The sequence below is a fragment of the Lindgomyces ingoldianus genome, assembly GCF_010093535.1.
Source record: "Lindgomyces ingoldianus strain ATCC 200398 unplaced genomic scaffold BDR25scaffold_21, whole genome shotgun sequence".
Taxonomy (NCBI): Eukaryota; Fungi; Ascomycota; class Dothideomycetes; order Pleosporales; family Lindgomycetaceae; genus Lindgomyces; species Lindgomyces ingoldianus.
Window position 1 is genome coordinate 352,296 of NW_022985182.1, and position 17,225 is coordinate 369,520.

Genomic DNA, 17,225 nt, shown 5'->3' on the forward strand with positions numbered 1-17,225 from the left:
GGAGGCATTGCATCCACTACCGGTGAGAGAGGGACCATTTATACCCACCTCGGCAGACAGAATTTGGACCACCCCTTGGGATTTGGAAGCACGCAAATAATATTGCTAGCGGGGCACTGCAGGAGGATATCTCGCCCAATATGGCAGCGGCTACTGCTGGTAAGTGTGATGGTGGTGGGACCGCCGCAACTTCTTCTCTCCACACGCTACCCTTTTTTTCCTCTCTACCTCCACCATGGCCCACCCCGGCCTCTTCAAATCCATCACCACCTTTCTGACATCGCTGGTCGCCAAAACAGGCTACGAGTGGAACCGCTCGTCGCCCCTGCGCTCCTCCCCCGACACCACGTCCCCCATGTACCCCGATCGCCCCATTCGCCCTCTGCCAAAACGCCGTCTTCGAGCACGCCTGTCGCCCGAGCAAGCTGAAGCCATCGTCTACCCGCCCGCCCCTCCGTCCTCTGGCCCGCTCTTCAGCTTCCCGTACTCGCCAGCCGAGACCCGGGGCAACGGCCGCGTTGGCCAGCGTCGGGGGGAGAGTGACCACCACGCCTGCCACTGTGGTCACAACCACTCAGAGGTAGAGAGTGAGGAGGACGAGGACGAGCGTGGGGCTCCTCTGCCATCATCCCCGAGCTACCACTACGCTAGAAACGTGGCTGGAAAGTCCGCAGGCGGAGCGACAGCCATATACCCCAAGCCCGGGTCCACGTCGTCTTCTGCAGACGGTTACGAGTCGTTTGAGAATACAAACAACAAGAAGAAGCGAAAGATCCCGAATATGGGGACAAGCATCCACCACACCAATCTGTCCGCTGAGATGGCGAGTATGGGGCTTTCCAACCCCCATGAACTCGCTGCACCTGACGATGGAGATGGTGTGGGGCGCTATTACACATCTGCACCTTCCACACCCCAACACAACACCCCCGGCACAGGCATCGCGGGTGCTGGCAGAGGTCGATTTGGGAGATCTGCATCGGGAAGATCAGAACGGCGAGTGCTGGGAACCTCCACCAACCTCGGCAACGCCAAAGCGGCCACCAAACGTGAGCTTGACCAACGCACGGGCCCAACCTTTCACTGCCCAAAACCCCCAACCTCCTATAGGACCTTCGCTAACAGATTCTTCTCTAGGACCTCCCGACCAAGGCGGCATCATATCCACCGCTATCGCCAACGCGCAAGCCACTCCCCCTCCCGCCGGCAGTGAGAACGTAAGCTTGTTGCAGCAAGAGGCTTCGAAGAGCAGCACCAACAAGACCCAATTTACTTTCACCTGTGGGTCTGACTCAGCCAACAAGATGGTTTGGCCCGGCCAGCAGAATGGTCCGTACCCTCAACCCCCTGGCTCATACCCGACGGGTGCCACCGGACACCCCACGCAACCCACCCGTGCCCGTGCTCCTACCCGTCCAGACGCTCCCATGGTGTCAACTCAAGGCACACAGACAAGCCCGAACATCAATGGTGCACAACACCCGCCTTCTGCGAAGAATGCTGCACCTCCCAAGAATGGCCAGCCGAACCAGCAAGTTCCGGCTCCGCGAAAACCCCGACGCAGCGCTTCCAAGCTGTATGCCTACGCTGCTCGCAAGCGCCGCATTCAGCAGGAGTACGCTAATTTTCACAACCCACCCAATCCGGCATGGATCTGCGAGTTTTGTGAGTATGAGGACATATTCGGGGCACCACCGGAAGCATTGATTCGGCAGTATGAGATCAAAGACAGGAAGGAGCGGAAGCGTATTGCTGAAAAGCGGCGTCTGTTAGAGAAAGCGAGGATGAAGGGACGCAAGGGCAAAAAGGCCAGTAAGAAAGCTCAAAACAACGCAAACAACGCCCAGCATAGCCAAAATGCTCCTGCCGGTGGCTATGATCGACGCATGGATGAAGGACCATTGGACGGCCAAGAGGAAGAATACTACGACGATGAGTACGACGATATTCCGCCTCAAGCCTCAGCCCCTGGCAAGCCATGTGACCATCCAGGCTGTCATCATTCGCACCATCCAAAAACGCAGGCTCAGGGTCTTGGGGATCCGAGCGGTGGAGGCAAGGGTGTTAATGGTGCGTAGCTTCCGGACATGACGGGGTGGGCCGTCGTCGTCCTTGCGTTGTTCTGTGTTTTTTTTTTCTGGCTTTTGCATGACGATCCATGGCTAAGATATAGGCGAACCTTCGTCTTCGGACTTTGAGGCAGAGATCGACGGCGTCACCTTCACAAACAAGGATGAGTTCTATGCGTACGTGTACGGCAAAGTCGACAAACTCCATGAACACGGCAGCAACTTGAGATTTCGAGTGCCCTCGGGCCACCAAGTCGAAATGTCGAGGGACAAGTCTGGCCTCGACGTCTTCATCAACCGAGTTGGATAAACTCCAAAAAGCCATCGACTCGGTTCATCTTATCCCCGTGGATTATCTCCATATTTGCCCTCCTCACGACCCTATTTTGAGCTCAGCATCCCGTACATCCCCCGCATTTCCCGGAGCCCCTGTATTCCAGTCGTTTCCAACATCCCCGACCACTCATAAACCACATCATACAACTACAACTACATAATAAACCCCCCATTTTCACTTCAACGAGCATATCGACTGCTTAACGGATTGAAGCAACCCCACTCCCCTCAGAAGACATGTCGAATTCAGACGATCCAGAGTCTACCTATTGACTAGGACCTTGAACTCACCCAGAATAGGCGGGTGAAGTAAAATAGGCGAGGTGCTGTCTAGCCGGTATCGGATTCTTCTCGAACGATGGTGTTCAGTTTTCCTGTTGCTGGCTTACTCACACACATAGGAGGAGGGTAGTTTGTAGGTAGGTAGCACTGGTAATTGACACTTGTTCATCTAAATTTGGTGGATTATGTGATTGTGGATGCAGAGCTGTGTGTTTGATGTTTTGATATTGGGGTGGGTGGTTTGCAGCTGGTTTGCAGGTACGAGGGAGTATTCATAGAGTGGATTGGAAATGCTAAACTTGCTAGAATTTAATGGAGTACTGAGAGACTGTCGGTTCCTGTCTTAGAGCAAAACCCTTGTCATGGTATGTACACACCCTGTGTTTCATCCTATGCTCACCTCATCTAGACACTATCTTATACTTTCCTCCGCCCCCGACAACATCTTGGCGTGTATCACAGATTATGAGGTGAGAGCACCGAAATCTGCACAAATCTCTCTGGCATCCAGTCCTTTTAACCCTCTTTTCCTCCTTGTGAACATGGTCCTGTACTTCTTTCATTTGCATTCATTATCTCCAATAACTCTCGCACATTAGCTAAAATAGTGTCCCCCCTAACCTCCCAATCACATACCCAACACCCGCTCCAACAATCACCCCCTTCTTCAACCACCCATTTAACCCCGCAGCCGCCCCTGTAAATTGCGCTGGCGGCGCTGACGTCTCGAATCCCCCAATCCCGCTATAGATATAACTCCCAATCCCATCCAACGCACTCGTTGGCAGAGCTGTAGTACTACCATCAACGACAAGGAGGGATTCAGACGGTGAAAGCGATATTGGGACACCGTTAACCGTTACCAGAGTGCCAGGGGGGAGTTGCAGGGTTTGGCTGTTGGGGAGGAGGATGCCAATGTTGGCAGCAGTGGTGATGCTTGGTTGGGAAGCATAAGAGGAGGAGGCGTAAGAGGGGAGTGTATACGTAGAAGTCCCAATTAAGATAATGGGCGCAGTGGTGGTGATGGATACTGGGATACCAGAGATTGTTGTGATAGAGCCTGGTGCTAGGGTTTGGCTGTTTGGGAGGAGGATGCCTGGGGCGGCTGTGAGGAGGGAGAACCCTATTGGGAGGGCGGCTGTGGGGTTGTCCGTTGGTTTGACAGCTGGTATGGGGGGGAAGGATGAAGGGTGTAGCGAGAATAGAGCGGTGTCTGTTGGTCTGCTGGGGAGGACTGCGACGGAGGTGGAAGAGGCGGGAAGTGGAGGTGCAGGACGTCCAGCCGCTTGTGTGCTTGATGGAGGAACTTGAGGAAACGTCTCGGACCTTAAAGTAGGCGAAGATGGTGGGTGCTCAGCATTCCCAGTGCTAGACGTAGGGATTGGACCAGGCGATCCTACATCCGATCTCGTTTCCTCTCCATTATCAACCGTCACCACTGGATCGACGACCGGCGGTGATGTGTATGGTGCTGGAAGCAACGCTGCAGCCGTGATGGACTCAACCTCAGTAACGGTGTGGTTACAAGATGCCCCCGGGGGCTGGACGTCAGTACAAATAGTCGGGAAAACGCTTTTGTTCATAAGTTAATAATATTTAGATTTAGAAATAATTCTGGGAATACATACCAAGGCTTAGTCCCCAGGGTCACCGTTCGCAAAACAGAAGGAGCTGTTCCAGTGATCGTGACATAGTTCGTTGCGTTTGTGCCGTTACTGAAAGGAGTGATGTGTGGCACAATTGTCGCATTAGTATACGTTATAGTCGTCACAACTCCCCATGTTAGCACTCTGGCGGTCGCGATGCAGTCCGTGGTTGTTATAAACGATGTGCTGGAACGGTTTGTGAAAGTCCCAGGTACTGGAGAAATGGCTAATGGGGAGATGTTAGTTACGATTATTTTCTAGGAAGGGCTTCTTCGTCGCTCACTTCGTGGATATTGGAAACCGAGGACGCCGGGAATGGCAGTCCATAATAGCGCGGCTCTGTGCATAATAGGGAATTAACAAAGAGCCTTCTCGGAACTGCAGAAACCACGGAGTATCTACGTCAAAGCCAGAAGACCCAGAATCGGTTCAAACTTATATTTGTTCTCTCTCCCCGCAGCAACTTTTCTGGTTGGCAAATCTTTCTTGGGGCCAGTTTCTCTCTTAGAGGAGTGGCTCGGCCCTCGATGGCTGATTGGATTGCAGGATTCGTATCCACGTTAACTTTCTCTTCGACAGCCTTGAATCTGCACGCTGGACGCATGATGCAATAAATAACCACCTTTAGCTCGAAAACGCCGCCAGAAATGGGAAAGCGCTCAGCCTCGTTCATGGCTGTCACTTGCACCCCTGTCGACACCTCGCAAGATAAGACCAAATACGTCGATAACTGTCGTTTAAAATCTAAGATGCTGCAGACCCCAATCTTCTCTTTTGAAATATGGCAAACAACAATTTCCCCCCATTCGCGCTCTCTGTAGAGCCATCTGGAAGTTGGCTGGGGAATGATGGATCTTGGTCACCGTAATCATCTCTCTTCTCAACCCACCAATGCACTAAGGCTAACCAGAAACGTGTAGGTTTGTCATTCAGGTCGGAACGCCTGCTCAGAACTTCTCCGTTCTACCTGCAACAAACGGCCAGAACACATGGGTCCCAATAGCAGATGATTGCCAAAATCTCAACACAACCAACTGTGGTGCATCTCGCGGAGTATTCCCTTTCCACAACGCGCAAAGCCCGGGGTTTCAAACCAATCTTTCTTTGACGTGGAAACCTATTGGGCTGTTCGAACTAGGCCAGAATAGCAACCTGGGATTCACTGGAAATGGGTTGTCGGGTTACGATATCGTGGGCTTTGTTTCAGACAATGATAGCAGTGCTACTTATATTGACCAGCAGCCGGTGACAGCGTATGCTACACCGAATTTCTGGCTGGGACAAATGGGGCTGTCGATACGACGGATGAATTTTCGACAGGATGAGCATCCGAATTCATTTCTGACAAATTTGAGAGACAGAGGGGTTATTCCGAGTCTTTCTTTTGGATATACCGCTGGAGCTCCATACCGTAAGTCATTTCAATACTTACAGAGGTTGATACCGTAATGCTAACTCTGCAACGGGCTCCATCAAAATCCCCGCCAGCCTCACACTTGGTGGCTACGACCAATCCCGTACATCCCCCAAACCCCTTTCCATCCCAATAAGCTCAGACACAGACCGCCCCTTAACCGTCGGCCTCCAAAATATCCTCGTCACCAATTCACTAAACGGCACTCTTACACTGTCCGGCAACACCGGCTTCCTTGTTCCAATCGACTCCTCGATCCCCGAACTCTGGTTTCCACAATCCATCTGCGACAACTTCGCTAAAGCCTTCGGTCTGCAATACCACGAACCTTCCACGCGCTACATCATCTCAGACGGCATCCGTGAGCAGCTTCGCCAGCTGTCGCCAACACTGACGTTTGTGATTGGCACGGGGGTTGTTGAAGGACAAACCACGACCATTGATATCCCGTACTCAGCATTCGACCTTCAAGCAGGCTATCCCATTTTCGCGACGACGGTGAGCTACTTCCCAATTCGACGTGCAGCAAATGATTCACAATATATGATTGGTCGAGTATTTTTGCAAGAAACGTATTTGGGTGTGGATTTTGAGCGGAAGTATTTTAATCTCAGTCAAGCGGTTTTTGGGACGCCAATGCCAGCGCCAGATATCGTTACCATCTACTCTACAAATAGTACATCAAACTCCACGGCAAAACCCAACACACCGAATGGACAGGCCGCTGCGAGATTGCCAGTGGGTGCGATCGCCGGGATCGCGGTTGGAATTATTGTTGTAGTGGTCTTGTTGGTGCTGGCGCTGGTCTGGTGTATTTGGTTTCGGTCGAGGAAGACGGGGAATGCGAGTCTACAAGCAGAGTCGAAAGGATACATTCCTTCGGCAGGACGGCTACCTTTAGAGCCGGAGCTCATGGGTGCGGGGATAGAGGAGTTGCCGCCGGACCATGGGAGGAGTGAAGTTGAAGAATCGAAGGCGGTTGTGGCGGAAGTGGAGGGTTATGTACCTGTGTATGAACTGCGATAACATTAGAGATACTACTTGTTGATACTCGTGATGGAATAGGATATGGATCAGATTCAAGACAGATTTTTACATCAATTTAGTTTTTAGGGCTTCTAGTTTTTAGGGGCTTCTATTTGTAAACGCCAACATGCTGCGAGGTCAGTATAGCATGTGGCCACATAACGTGGAGCATGACCAGGGCAGATACAGTGCATCCTCTCGTCATCTTTTTGGCTTCTGCTCAAGTGCCCTCCCTACCTGTGTGCTGGGTACCTCTGCGTGCCGGGCCGAATCCGAGGAACTCTGAAATCTGATCCGTTTAGAATCTATACACAAATGATATTTCAATAGTTCTGTACAAATTGTGCTCTATCGCCACCACTCAACAATTGAGACCACTTCTACCTTCAAAAATTAGACTAGCGTGGCCGCGTTGTCGCTCCCAGAATGATGCTAAGAAGTCAACATCAACAATGTCTTTAATGTGGTGTGTAAGTTGCAATATCTTCCGCTGCTCTATTGACTCGCTTTAGAGACAGTACGGATGTTGGATGCGGAAGAGAGTAGATGGATTGAGATAGGGGTTAATGTCAGAAGGGAATGATTGAGGTGAGTTATGATTTGAATATGACTGGGTTTGACGGTTAGCGGAGGCGCCATTGCCTTTTTCTCGAACGTTAAGCTATACCTGCCGAGTTAAGCATTGAGTTGGTACTTCATGTCATGTTCAACACTAGTCATATCAACTCTAAGTGTAAATCTGAACGAGTATTTCGAGATAAGCGTCTCGAGAACGAACCAAAGCTGGGTTAGCATAAGATTCTTGCCAACCTATGCTCTACAACCTGTGGGATGAGGTCCAATAACGATAGCCATTAATAGTAGAAGTAGATGCGAATACATACCAAACCTGAAGGGCGCCAATGCACCCTTGTCCTTGGTCAGAGGTTCGCTATACCACCGCTTAGGAATGAAGTTAAGTGGCTAAATGAAAACGGTGTCCACATGGCTTTTGTAACCTCGGGTACTCATAGTGGTCGCAATCACCCACTTTGGAAGATAGTATACCGAGTTATTGTAAGCTTCGTCCCAGAGAGTATGAAGATTTCGTCAATCCGTTGCCATTCCGAGCCGGTCATAGGTACCTACCTGTGGTCAACGCAGCAGGAAGAATTCGCATAGAATCATAGATTATGGTGTTCAGGTTGCCCAGAGTTGCGAGAGAATGGATGTCGTACTGCGTAGATAGGCCCCCTAGCCCTTGATTAATTTCTAGGCGTAGTATGTATACCTTCCCTATACCCCACTTAGGTATCCCTCTTTTAAAAGAAGACCTTCCCGTTGTCTGCTTCAACCCAGGAGCGTGCTCCATTACTGCTATCATACGGCCATCGGCTCAAGCTCAGGCGTAGAAGGCGCTGCCATTTCCCGCCTTCTCTCTCAAAGACGTACCATTTGTTGTCTCCCACCGTGACCCCAAACACTAAACCTACGGCACAAATCGTTCCTGCTATCGTGAGTTTCATAACCGCGCGCACTGTTGCAGTGGGACTTCTATTTCTAGCAATACATCACATTTGTAGGTGCATGAAGATGCATGACTGGCTTTGTATAGTTTCTCTAATGTGTATATTACAAAGGACCAGATTCCGGGGAGCCACCTAGTTGACTATACACCTAATTAGGTGTTATTTCGTTGGTGCATGGTTATTTTAAGCTAACATGTCGCGTTTTTAGGCCGCTCACTTGGGGGCCGCTCACTTCTCAGATACGATAGGTGCTAGAAAAATATAAAGCGAGATGACCGAATAGTAAACTAGACTGCGTTAAAATTGGTTCTTTATAAAAAGCTTATACTAAGAATAGGCTGGAGGTATAACGCGGAGCGTACTAATATTCTGAAATTACAGTGGAACATGATAAGGCAGAATCAGACATGTGTGTGTCTTACTAGAAGTAGGGAGGGAGTTTCTAAGATCTAGAAATCGGCCCTAAAATATCGTGGCATCATTTTCCATGTTAAGCGGCAAGACGCAGGGGAAGGGTGGAAAATATAGGAAGTGATTTGGGTATCACTTGTACCGCTCGTAAGAGACGGAAGTGTTTAGGATTGACTTTAGAAGTTTGATGGTAAGTAGCCTAGTCTAAATTTCTTGGGCTCAAAATTGATTTGTTCTTTGCTCATTGCTATTGTGGCTCGCGGGCTGCTGTGCTATTGCTTCATGCGAGATTGGCTGCCACCGACGGTCTTATCGGGTTAGCAGATGCCGATTTCCATTTCACACCCTACCGAATTTTAGCAACATATTTTATCGACGCATTCACTTGTTTTAGATATGCTGTATCTAGTAGTATGATCTAGCGGTCACTTCCCATGCGAACGATTTTCTGGTTATGATTGTTAATTAGAATTTATCTTCCGCCGTCACTCCCTCGTGCTCCTTCCCCATACCCATCTATGAACTCCCAATCCCAGCGCCGACAGGGCAGTTCGGAACATTTGCTTGCCACGCAATCTTCGCATATGCCGGGAGATAGCTATTCGTTGTAAACTTCTTATCCATGTAGTATGTTATCATGCTCGTTGTATAATTCCCTCCCACATCAGGTGTGTTCAGTGCTTTGATGATATAGCTCGCGATAAAATCTAGGAACACGAGGTCGACTTTTTCAGGAGTGGAACCATCAGTCGGGAATGATGCATTGGCTTGGAGATCGTTGGGTTGAGGGTAGTTCGGAATCCGAGAGTGCACTGTATCGTCGCCGTCGGTACCGAAGTCATCGGTTGTTGTGTGCCCAGGAGTAGGAGCTGTGGATTGCCGGCGGATGAGATGGCCTGAGGGCCTACCTCGAGCATGTAGAGCGGAGGTCCCATGGACAAGCGGTGGGTCGAGGCAAACATCTCGGTCGCCAAGCACAGGAGAAAAGTTCAAATCTTCGTTTGTAAGACTGGCGTCGCGTTTCTTCTTCTGGAAAGGGCCGGCATTGAGTATGCCTAGCACCTTGGATGCGTGCGAGTACGGCACATCGGAGAGGAACTGGAAGGCGTCTTGAAAGGGCGAAACAATGAAAGAGTCATCATAAGTAAAGGGTCCTTTGGCCAGGTCGAACCGAAGACTACCTGTGTTGATAATGATGAGCCTGGGAATATTCTTACGAGTTTCGTTTACGACGACCGTCGAGAGTGCAGTTTGAAGCAATTTGAAGAGATTCCCTTCCGCGAGGAAAGGCTTGCAGAACTGGCAATACGTTTCTGGCGCGCAGCCGTAGAGTTTGGTAAGGTTGAGTTTCGCCCGCTCGGAAGTGATCTCGGAAGTTACGGACAACCCGTTCGAGGTGTCAAATTTTGTGTACGGCTGGCTACCTTCGGCATGGTATGCGAACGTCATTCGATTCCAATCGAGATATCGTCGGGCGTAGCGCAGATCCGAAGGAGCGGTGGGAAGGAGCGACTCTACACTTACTGTGCTGGTACTCGCTGGTGGATTTGCGCGTCGAGTGGGGTTGGGAACGCCTTTGGGGTTGTGTTTGGCTTTGCAAGTCGATGATTTGATGCCGGACATTGCGAGCCAACCTAACGTCTCGCAATATTGACCTTTCGTAAGTTAGCTACCAGAAGCCCCACATGACATTACAAATCCTGTTAGTTTTCTTACCTGATTCAAGGCCGGTTGCTTTGTTGTCTGCGAGGAAAATAACAATTAGCATAAGTATTTTTAGACAAATTTTGAACAAGTCCAAGGTTGCATAAGCTTCTATTGTTTGATGCACTGTGGTGCATCATACTACATGACACCTCGGTTGAAGCGTCAATGCGAAGGCAATGGCATATGATACATACTAGAAATTCAACATACCATATATAGTAAAGTCACGAATATGAGTGTGACCACCGAACGCTTGAATAGGCACATCTGGTCTCATCTTCCGGATAGTGCTGAAGAGAGTCCCAAAGGTGCTGGTGGATGCATTCCTTCGAACTGGATTATGGCCAATGACTACGAAGAGATCGATCGGTTTGGTGTAATTTACAGCATCCAGAAACCATTGCTCCTTAACAAGCGAGGCTGTTTTAGTGACCTTAGAGACATTGGAGCTTCCTGTGAAGTCGAACAGGACCCCGAAAGACATGATTCTTAGGCCTGAATATGGTTAGCAAATTTGAAATTACGTTGAACTATTCACATGTCATACACGACGGGTTTAGAATAGACGACTTCATCTTTTGCATGTTCTTCTGGGTTCAATAGGCAGTCTCTACCCGAAAGCATTCAAGCAGGGTTTACCACTGTGCATTCATTTTCCACGACCCGCCACGTGCAAACGACTGTGAATTAAGTAGAATAGGATACTCACCTTGCTCCGTAGTGAAGTACCTATACTTCGCCCCAATATACTCAAATTGGCCCGTCTTCGGGTTGATGATCTGGACATTGCTCGTGAGGTACTTGTCCCCATACACCTTCGAGAAGTTGTTAAACGTCTCATACGCAATTTCGGTAACGTAAAGTTCATGATTCCCGATACTGAGCAAATCGTAATCGACATTCTCGAAAATCGCATTTGACACCTTCCCGTTTGGTGATGTTGTGTCGCTGAGGCCAGCACCATCATGCAGGTCCTGCACGTGTCAGCAATCAGCCAATCGAATGGCTCGTTCCGTCTTGAAATGGAATACGAATACGCACACCCGTGTCAACCAGCAAGAGATCGACCCCCAATTTCCGTGCCTTTTGCTTCATGTGCCTTGTGAAGCTCACGTAGTCGCCCCAATCTGCACCGTAGTTTTGCTCTTTAATATGCCCTTCTAGCCAGCCGTGGGTGTCTGTCGTGTGTAGGAAGTTGATTTGGCCCCATTCGAGCGGTCCTTTTGGTCCTGTAGTTGCATTCTGGGCATCAGGCTGCATCCGGCGTACGTTCCGAGTCAGGACGACATCGTTTTGGGGACCGTAGCAGCTGTGGCCGCCTTCGCAAGCCAAAGATATTGCGATTGCAGTCGCAAGAGCAAACAGAGTCGAAGCCAACATCTCGACGATCGCTCGGTGAAGGATTGAGAGACGGAAGGAAAGAAAGGATGACTTGCCAGGCTATAAGAGCAGATGTAGGTACAACCACGTGCAGCCTTGATAAGTCTCCACAAGCTCTTCTCCAACCAATACATGCGCCGCTGATACAAAGGTTGGAGCCGTAACACCTTCCCGATTCAATAATGCAGCCCTCGCTTAAGGCTGACTATACTGTTTTCAGGTAGGGAGATCGACAGTGTCGGCATTGTCCTATCAGGATATATACCATACATTTGGTAGGGGACCACCAACCTGGATTTTGGGATTTGCTTAATTTAATATAGAGAAGAATTCCGGGTTTGAAAGGTTTAGAGCGACACCATCCTTTCTCGCCAATGTGAGAGGTAAAAGGTTGTTGCCCAAGTCCACCCCAAAAACAGTCAGTCCTAATGGAAGGTAGTATTCTCTTGACTTTCTCCTAAACACAGGCCAAATCTTTCTGTGAAGCGCTCCTTATACGCTAAAATGTTACAGATGATGGTTTAACGAATAGTTCGGGTTGCGCTTATGTTAGTATACGGCCCAAACGGAAAGACGTCCTACATAAACATTCTATCCAAGTCAAGCACTTTCGTGAGTAGAAGGCATTGCTAATACGTTTGGAAACTGTAGGAAATGTTCCCATCTAGGTGGCAAATACAGGTTACTGTCTCGCGCCTCTTTCTAGCTGAATTAAGGGATTCGGAAGTTAATAGCGGAGAGAATGAGGATATTGCGAGCGCGATACTTGAGTCTGTAGATGCAGGAGTATTCGGCGCTACTAGCCTATATATTAACCGTAAACGATCACCGTAGCTTGCAAAGCCATCGCAAACTCTTGTGCAAGACTTGCAATGATATCACGCATCATGGAGTTTGACCCTCTAGCGCTCGTGAAGGAACTATGTATTAAATTAGCTGGCTTGGCTAGTAAACGCTGAATGAGAGTCCTCACCAAAGTCAGCAACACAACTTCTCTCATAACTAACAACGCCGGACTACCCGTAAACAACTACCGCCATCGCCTCCTCCTTCTTGGTGGCAGTCAATTTGCAAGGGGATAGCTGGTGGCAGATCCGGCGGCTTAGGTGCAGATAGGTTGAAACGACGCTTCGAGGTACGGCTAAACAATATTAGAAAAGCAGTTTTAAGACAGGATTCGTACTGGGGGGTAAGAGACATACCGGTAGCGTGAGCTCCCATAACAATACTGCTCCCTTTCAGAGGCTATCTACATGAGAATGCAAATGTCATCAGCCCATCTATCAACCATGAAATGAGGTGGGCGCACATAAAGTTGACACTAGCCGTTACAGTGGCCGTGTCATTCAGTGATGGCGATGAACTTTGACGTTGACGAGGATGTCGCTGAGAAGTTGTTCGTTGAGCTAAGAACTTCCCAACATAGTTAATGGCATCCTGTTGTGTAGCGATAGCTTCCCCTCAAGATCATCTGAGCTAGTAGCGGCTTCTTCCCCCCACCCCACCCCACATACTGACGAAGCAAAATGGCACTCAGGTGCAAATTCGCATGATCGCTCGTGAAAGCCCGCCTTTTCCAAACTTTTTATAATTCTAGAGTCCTTAGATACATGGAAACAAAGTTAAAATAATACCTCAACAACTTTGGAAAACACACGGGACGAGAGGAAGGGTTAATGCTTAGAGGAAAAGGCCTGGTGAAATTGATGAATACTATCCGACGCCATCTACCCTCGAGACCTCATGGGAGGTACCATACCAGAGGTGCGAACTTCTAGTAAAACGGCCCGACTAAAAGGAAATATTTTGAAGTGGCCAAGGATTTGGAATACTGCGCCCTCTAGCTTTTAAGTCCTTGGGAAAATGCATTCCGAGAGTTTCACCGTGCGGAAGGGCTGCAAGGCGTCTTGATGCTAGAATTTAGCACACACCAGTGCAATCACACCAGGGGAGGAGTACAAGTATCGAAAGATCGGACTAGGCACGAACTATTCCACAATGACTTAAACGTGGCGTAATGTTCTCGGCGTATCCACGGAATCCCACTCGCTGAATTCGGCTTTCTTATGTTACGAATGCTAGCGTTTCGCTTCATCATGGTCCCTCGCTCGGAGCAGAATGACCAAAATGAAACTATGGACGATTTTGAAGAGTCAGATATTGTTTCCTCGGACAACATTAATTTTCGGCCTTGGTCTTCCAATGTTTCTGGGGGTAGATATAGATCAAAGAAACCAAATGTTGAAAGGTTTAATTCGCAAGAATTGGTAAACTAGTAAGTTATGGAGGCCTTAGCCTCAGTCGAGCCTTGACTAAGTTGCAGGAATGTCCAGAATGTCCAGAATGCCCATCTTCAAAATTTCGGAGAGTGATAGAAACAAAGGCTCTCGGACCGGGCACAGTAGTCATTTCTTTGGTCCTAAATGAGATTGGGGACCCGCAGGTTAAGCTCAATCTTCAGCCTCGGGGGCTTGGAACACAATGAGAGCCCCTGGCACAGTACGTGATTCCATCTAACCAAAGCAAACAGTGATTTTACATGAAAGCCATTCAAATTTACCGATGAGCAAACTTTTTAGCTTCAGTTCTGACGAAAGGATCGATATGGAATCCGGTTTCATGTCAAACACTCAAAGATTTATACAGTCATATAATTTTATTTTGCATCTTCCATGAGGTATTAGTTCGTCGGATATGCCGAGCCGTATTTAATTTACTACAGCAAGAACCTTTAATGACGGGGTAACTCAAAGAATTAACGCTGAATTAACTTCAGCAGTGCAACGAGCTAGTGCAACTTATTAGTTGATTGAATCAACAGAGGATTCGACGAATACTCACCTAATTCATCTCATTTATACTACAATCCAATTATTGCGGAGCCTAACTGTACCTTTTCATCGCAGTATTGAAGATATGTTAAATGAGAATATTTATTTGGAATAGCTCATAACCCATCTAGCCAGCAGAGAGGAAAGGCAGCATTACATGAAACCCTCAACAATATTGCAGTCTCAATGCTATAGCGGATAGGTGTAATCCCTTGATTGTTATTATGAAATCTATTTTTCTCTTCTTCAAAGCTCTTGTTTCATTTACAGCTTGTCTATGTAATACTCCAGGATTCGGGATGTTCTTGAAAATGGCTGTCAAGAAATAAAATAGAAAGATGAGTGGAGACTAGTACCAAGATTACATATACGGTAATTAACGTCTGCCGTAACCCAGCTCCTCACGCTAACCAGGTTTGTGTCATTGATTTGAATGGTTGTGACGTCCCGCGTGCCGAGCTTTGATGTCGTGCAAGATATATAGTCGATAGCACGTCTCTAGTAACTATTCAAATCCGATTATCAAGCTTGCGCCTAACCCTTTTAATGAGATAAGCTCGCTGAGTCTGACCTAGGTGAGGACAGATCTGGCTAGATTTAGCTGTCCAGATCATCCAAATGGGTCTACATGGTCACGTGAAAGGCTGGCATGTGACGTCGTGGTTGTCTTCATCCAGATCCTGTAAGTGTGAAATTGATTGACCATAGGTGAAAGTTAAGCTCACATGACTTTGTGGATCTAGGGCATCGAAAGTTCAACGGGCAGAACTTTATATAGAAACCAGGACTGATGAGGGAGTAATCTCTGCTGCGCACTAACCCAAAATAGATAGTATCCCTGTCAAGGAGACCGTGCCCTAAGAACAAATCGAAATGCATACCGGAAACCGATTTCGCTTGTCAGAGTGACTCCTAGAGGCTCTTACACAGGGTAGCTAAATCAATGGAACGGCGCATCTTGCATTAGGGGACCAATTGGACTGCTATTTAGGGCGTATTCTAGAGCTTTACAGTGTGGGATTGTCATCGCCACCAATGTCACCAAATCTCACCTCCAGAGCCCATATGGACCAGTCGTGAACTTCCAGAGCTTGACAGTTCCATCTTCGCTGCCAGTGGCGTAGAGTTTGCCGTCAGGAGAGAAGCTAACAGACCAAATCGGTCCATGGTGGCCCTTGTTTGTTTCTAGATTGTAGTCAGTAGGATGTTTTTCTGGACTTCAGTTGGAAATGAGGGCTTACCGAGCTCCTTTTCGTCATCGAAGTCCCAGACCCTCACCCATGTGTCGTTCTGGGAGCTGCCACCGGTGACGAACTTCCGCTGTGTACTGTGCAGCGCTACGCTGGCGATGTCGTAAGGAGTCTTTATCGTTTTGAGCAGCTTTCCCGGCGATTTACTGTCGAAGAAGTACACGCTCTTTCCGGCCGCAACGCTCAGGACGCCTTCCGCCGAAGTATTATCCAGCTCGCACGTGCCAACCACACCCTCGACTGCATATTCTCCAATTGTTGACTGTGTCCGCAGATCCCACCACCTAATTTTCTTATCCTCCGCCGCGGTTATTAAGACGCTTGAATCCGCCGCCCATACGATTGATTTGATGGTGCCTCCGTGTATGCCCGCCCCGATTTCGTAGCTTGGGGGAGTGGCCGAGGATGCTGTGCTATGCGTGGGAGATGAAGACGTGCTAGTACTGCGGGAAAGGTCGAAAATGCGGAGTTTCTTCTCCATACCACCGGTAGCGAGAATCTGCGGTTGAACTTGGTTCGGGAATGCAATCGCGCGGACGATATGGTCGTGTTGTAGGGTGTGCAGTGCTTCGCCGGTATGGGTGTCCCATACTTTACTATCCCGAGTCAGTCACGGGAGCATATCTGGCTGAATGGAGGACTTACGCAGAGAAGTCGGCGGATGCGGTGGCTGCGAATGTAGCATCTGAAGAAAGGCGGGCTTGCCAAACAGCACCCTTGTGTCCAAGAAATGTGCCGATCCAATCTCCAGTGATGCCGTCGCGCAGCATCGGATTCATGTCCTTGCATGCCGAAATAAGATAGTATTGATCTTCGTCGACGATGGACGAGAAGTGAATGTGGGGAACAGGACGCGAATGGCCATGGCAGGTTAGTGGGACAACTTTCGTCGTTTCTGCGGCTGGCATCTTGTCGGTGCTAGGGACTTGTGGGCAAAGAAGTGAGGCGTTCGCGGGGCAGGGACGATTTCGAAGAGAAAGGAGGAAGGCTCTATGCAACTAATGTTAGCAAAGAGAGTGAAATAGTAAAAGTGCAGCGAAAAAGGCAGGAAATTCGTTATGCTGGTCGTAACTTCGTGAAGGTCATATCGAGGACTACTGACAGTCCTCGAGGTTGTGGAGAGAAGGTCGAGGTTGCGGTGAGGGACGAGCTTAGGTTCCATTAGCACTAGCGTCGGGGCTGGGTTGATCCGTGCCAAAAGGTACTGTCAAAACGGCTCCCAGTCCGGCCAACCATTGGCATTGTGAATACGTTTCTATGTCCTTGGCATCGTATAGTCGGGACCTAAAAGAGTACCTTTCCCGCAGAGGCTTTGACTTACCACGGAAAATTCGAATCCGTGCATCGGTTGGGACTGCTGCTGCT

General features: G+C 48.9%; 4 protein-coding genes across 4 annotated transcripts; 2 read left to right on the forward strand and 2 right to left on the reverse strand.

The window, feature by feature from the left end:
• Positions 1 to 10: 10 nt before the first annotated feature.
• Positions 11 to 2,787, forward strand: BDR25DRAFT_47711 (uncharacterized protein). The gene is made up of 4 exons (XM_033698627.1): positions 11 to 159; positions 300 to 1,049; positions 1,138 to 2,070; positions 2,174 to 2,787. The coding sequence occupies exons 1-4, from the start codon at positions 141 to 143 to the stop codon at positions 2,377 to 2,379; spliced, it is 1,908 nt and encodes a 635-aa protein (XP_033546123.1). The 5' UTR covers positions 11 to 140; the 3' UTR covers positions 2,380 to 2,787.
• A 2,363-nt stretch (positions 2,788 to 5,150) lies between these two features.
• Positions 5,151 to 6,584, forward strand: BDR25DRAFT_191368 (acid protease; the record flags this gene model as incomplete). The annotated part of the gene is made up of 3 exons (XM_033684286.1): positions 5,151 to 5,197; positions 5,254 to 5,769; positions 5,822 to 6,584. Coding segments are annotated over 3 exons (1,326 nt in total), but the record flags the coding sequence as incomplete, so codon positions are not given.
• A 2,624-nt stretch (positions 6,585 to 9,208) lies between these two features.
• BDR25DRAFT_229187 (uncharacterized protein) lies at positions 9,209 to 11,659 on the reverse strand (the record flags this gene model as incomplete). The annotated part of the gene is made up of 5 exons (XM_033685305.1): positions 9,209 to 10,347; positions 10,409 to 10,435; positions 10,610 to 10,894; positions 11,109 to 11,373; positions 11,441 to 11,659. 5 exons carry the CDS (start codon positions 11,657 to 11,659, stop codon positions 9,209 to 9,211), a joined length of 1,935 nt encoding a protein of 644 aa, XP_033546125.1.
• Positions 11,660 to 15,318: 3,659 nt separating this feature from the next.
• Positions 15,319 to 16,986, reverse strand: BDR25DRAFT_263753 (serine/threonine kinase receptor associated protein-like protein). Its single transcript, XM_033686838.1, has 3 exons — positions 16,506 to 16,986; positions 15,852 to 16,456; positions 15,319 to 15,795 (listed from the first exon to the last, which is right to left on the reverse strand). The coding sequence occupies exons 1-3, from the start codon at positions 16,766 to 16,768 to the stop codon at positions 15,659 to 15,661; spliced, it is 1,005 nt and encodes a 334-aa protein (XP_033546126.1). The 5' UTR covers positions 16,769 to 16,986; the 3' UTR covers positions 15,319 to 15,658.
• Between the last annotated feature and the right edge of the window lie 239 nt (positions 16,987 to 17,225).

Coding starts and splice junctions, on each gene's coding strand:
- BDR25DRAFT_47711 (XM_033698627.1), top strand. Junction 1,050..1,137: donor CGCCAAAGCGGCCACCAAAC/GTGAGCTTGACC, acceptor ATTCTTCTCTAG/GACCTCCCGACCAAGGCGGC. Junction 2,071..2,173: donor TGGAGGCAAGGGTGTTAATG/GTGCGTAGCTTC, acceptor GCTAAGATATAG/GCGAACCTTCGTCTTCGGAC.
- BDR25DRAFT_263753 (XM_033686838.1), bottom strand. CDS start 16,768: ATGCCAGCCGCAGAAACGACGAAAGTTGTCCCACTAACCTGCCATGGC. Junction 16,457..16,505: donor GCATCCGCCGACTTCTCTGC/GTAAGTCCTCCA, acceptor GACTCGGGATAG/TAAAGTATGGGACACCCATA. Junction 15,796..15,851: donor CGATGACGAAAAGGAGCTCG/GTAAGCCCTCAT, acceptor ACTACAATCTAG/AAACAAACAAGGGCCACCAT.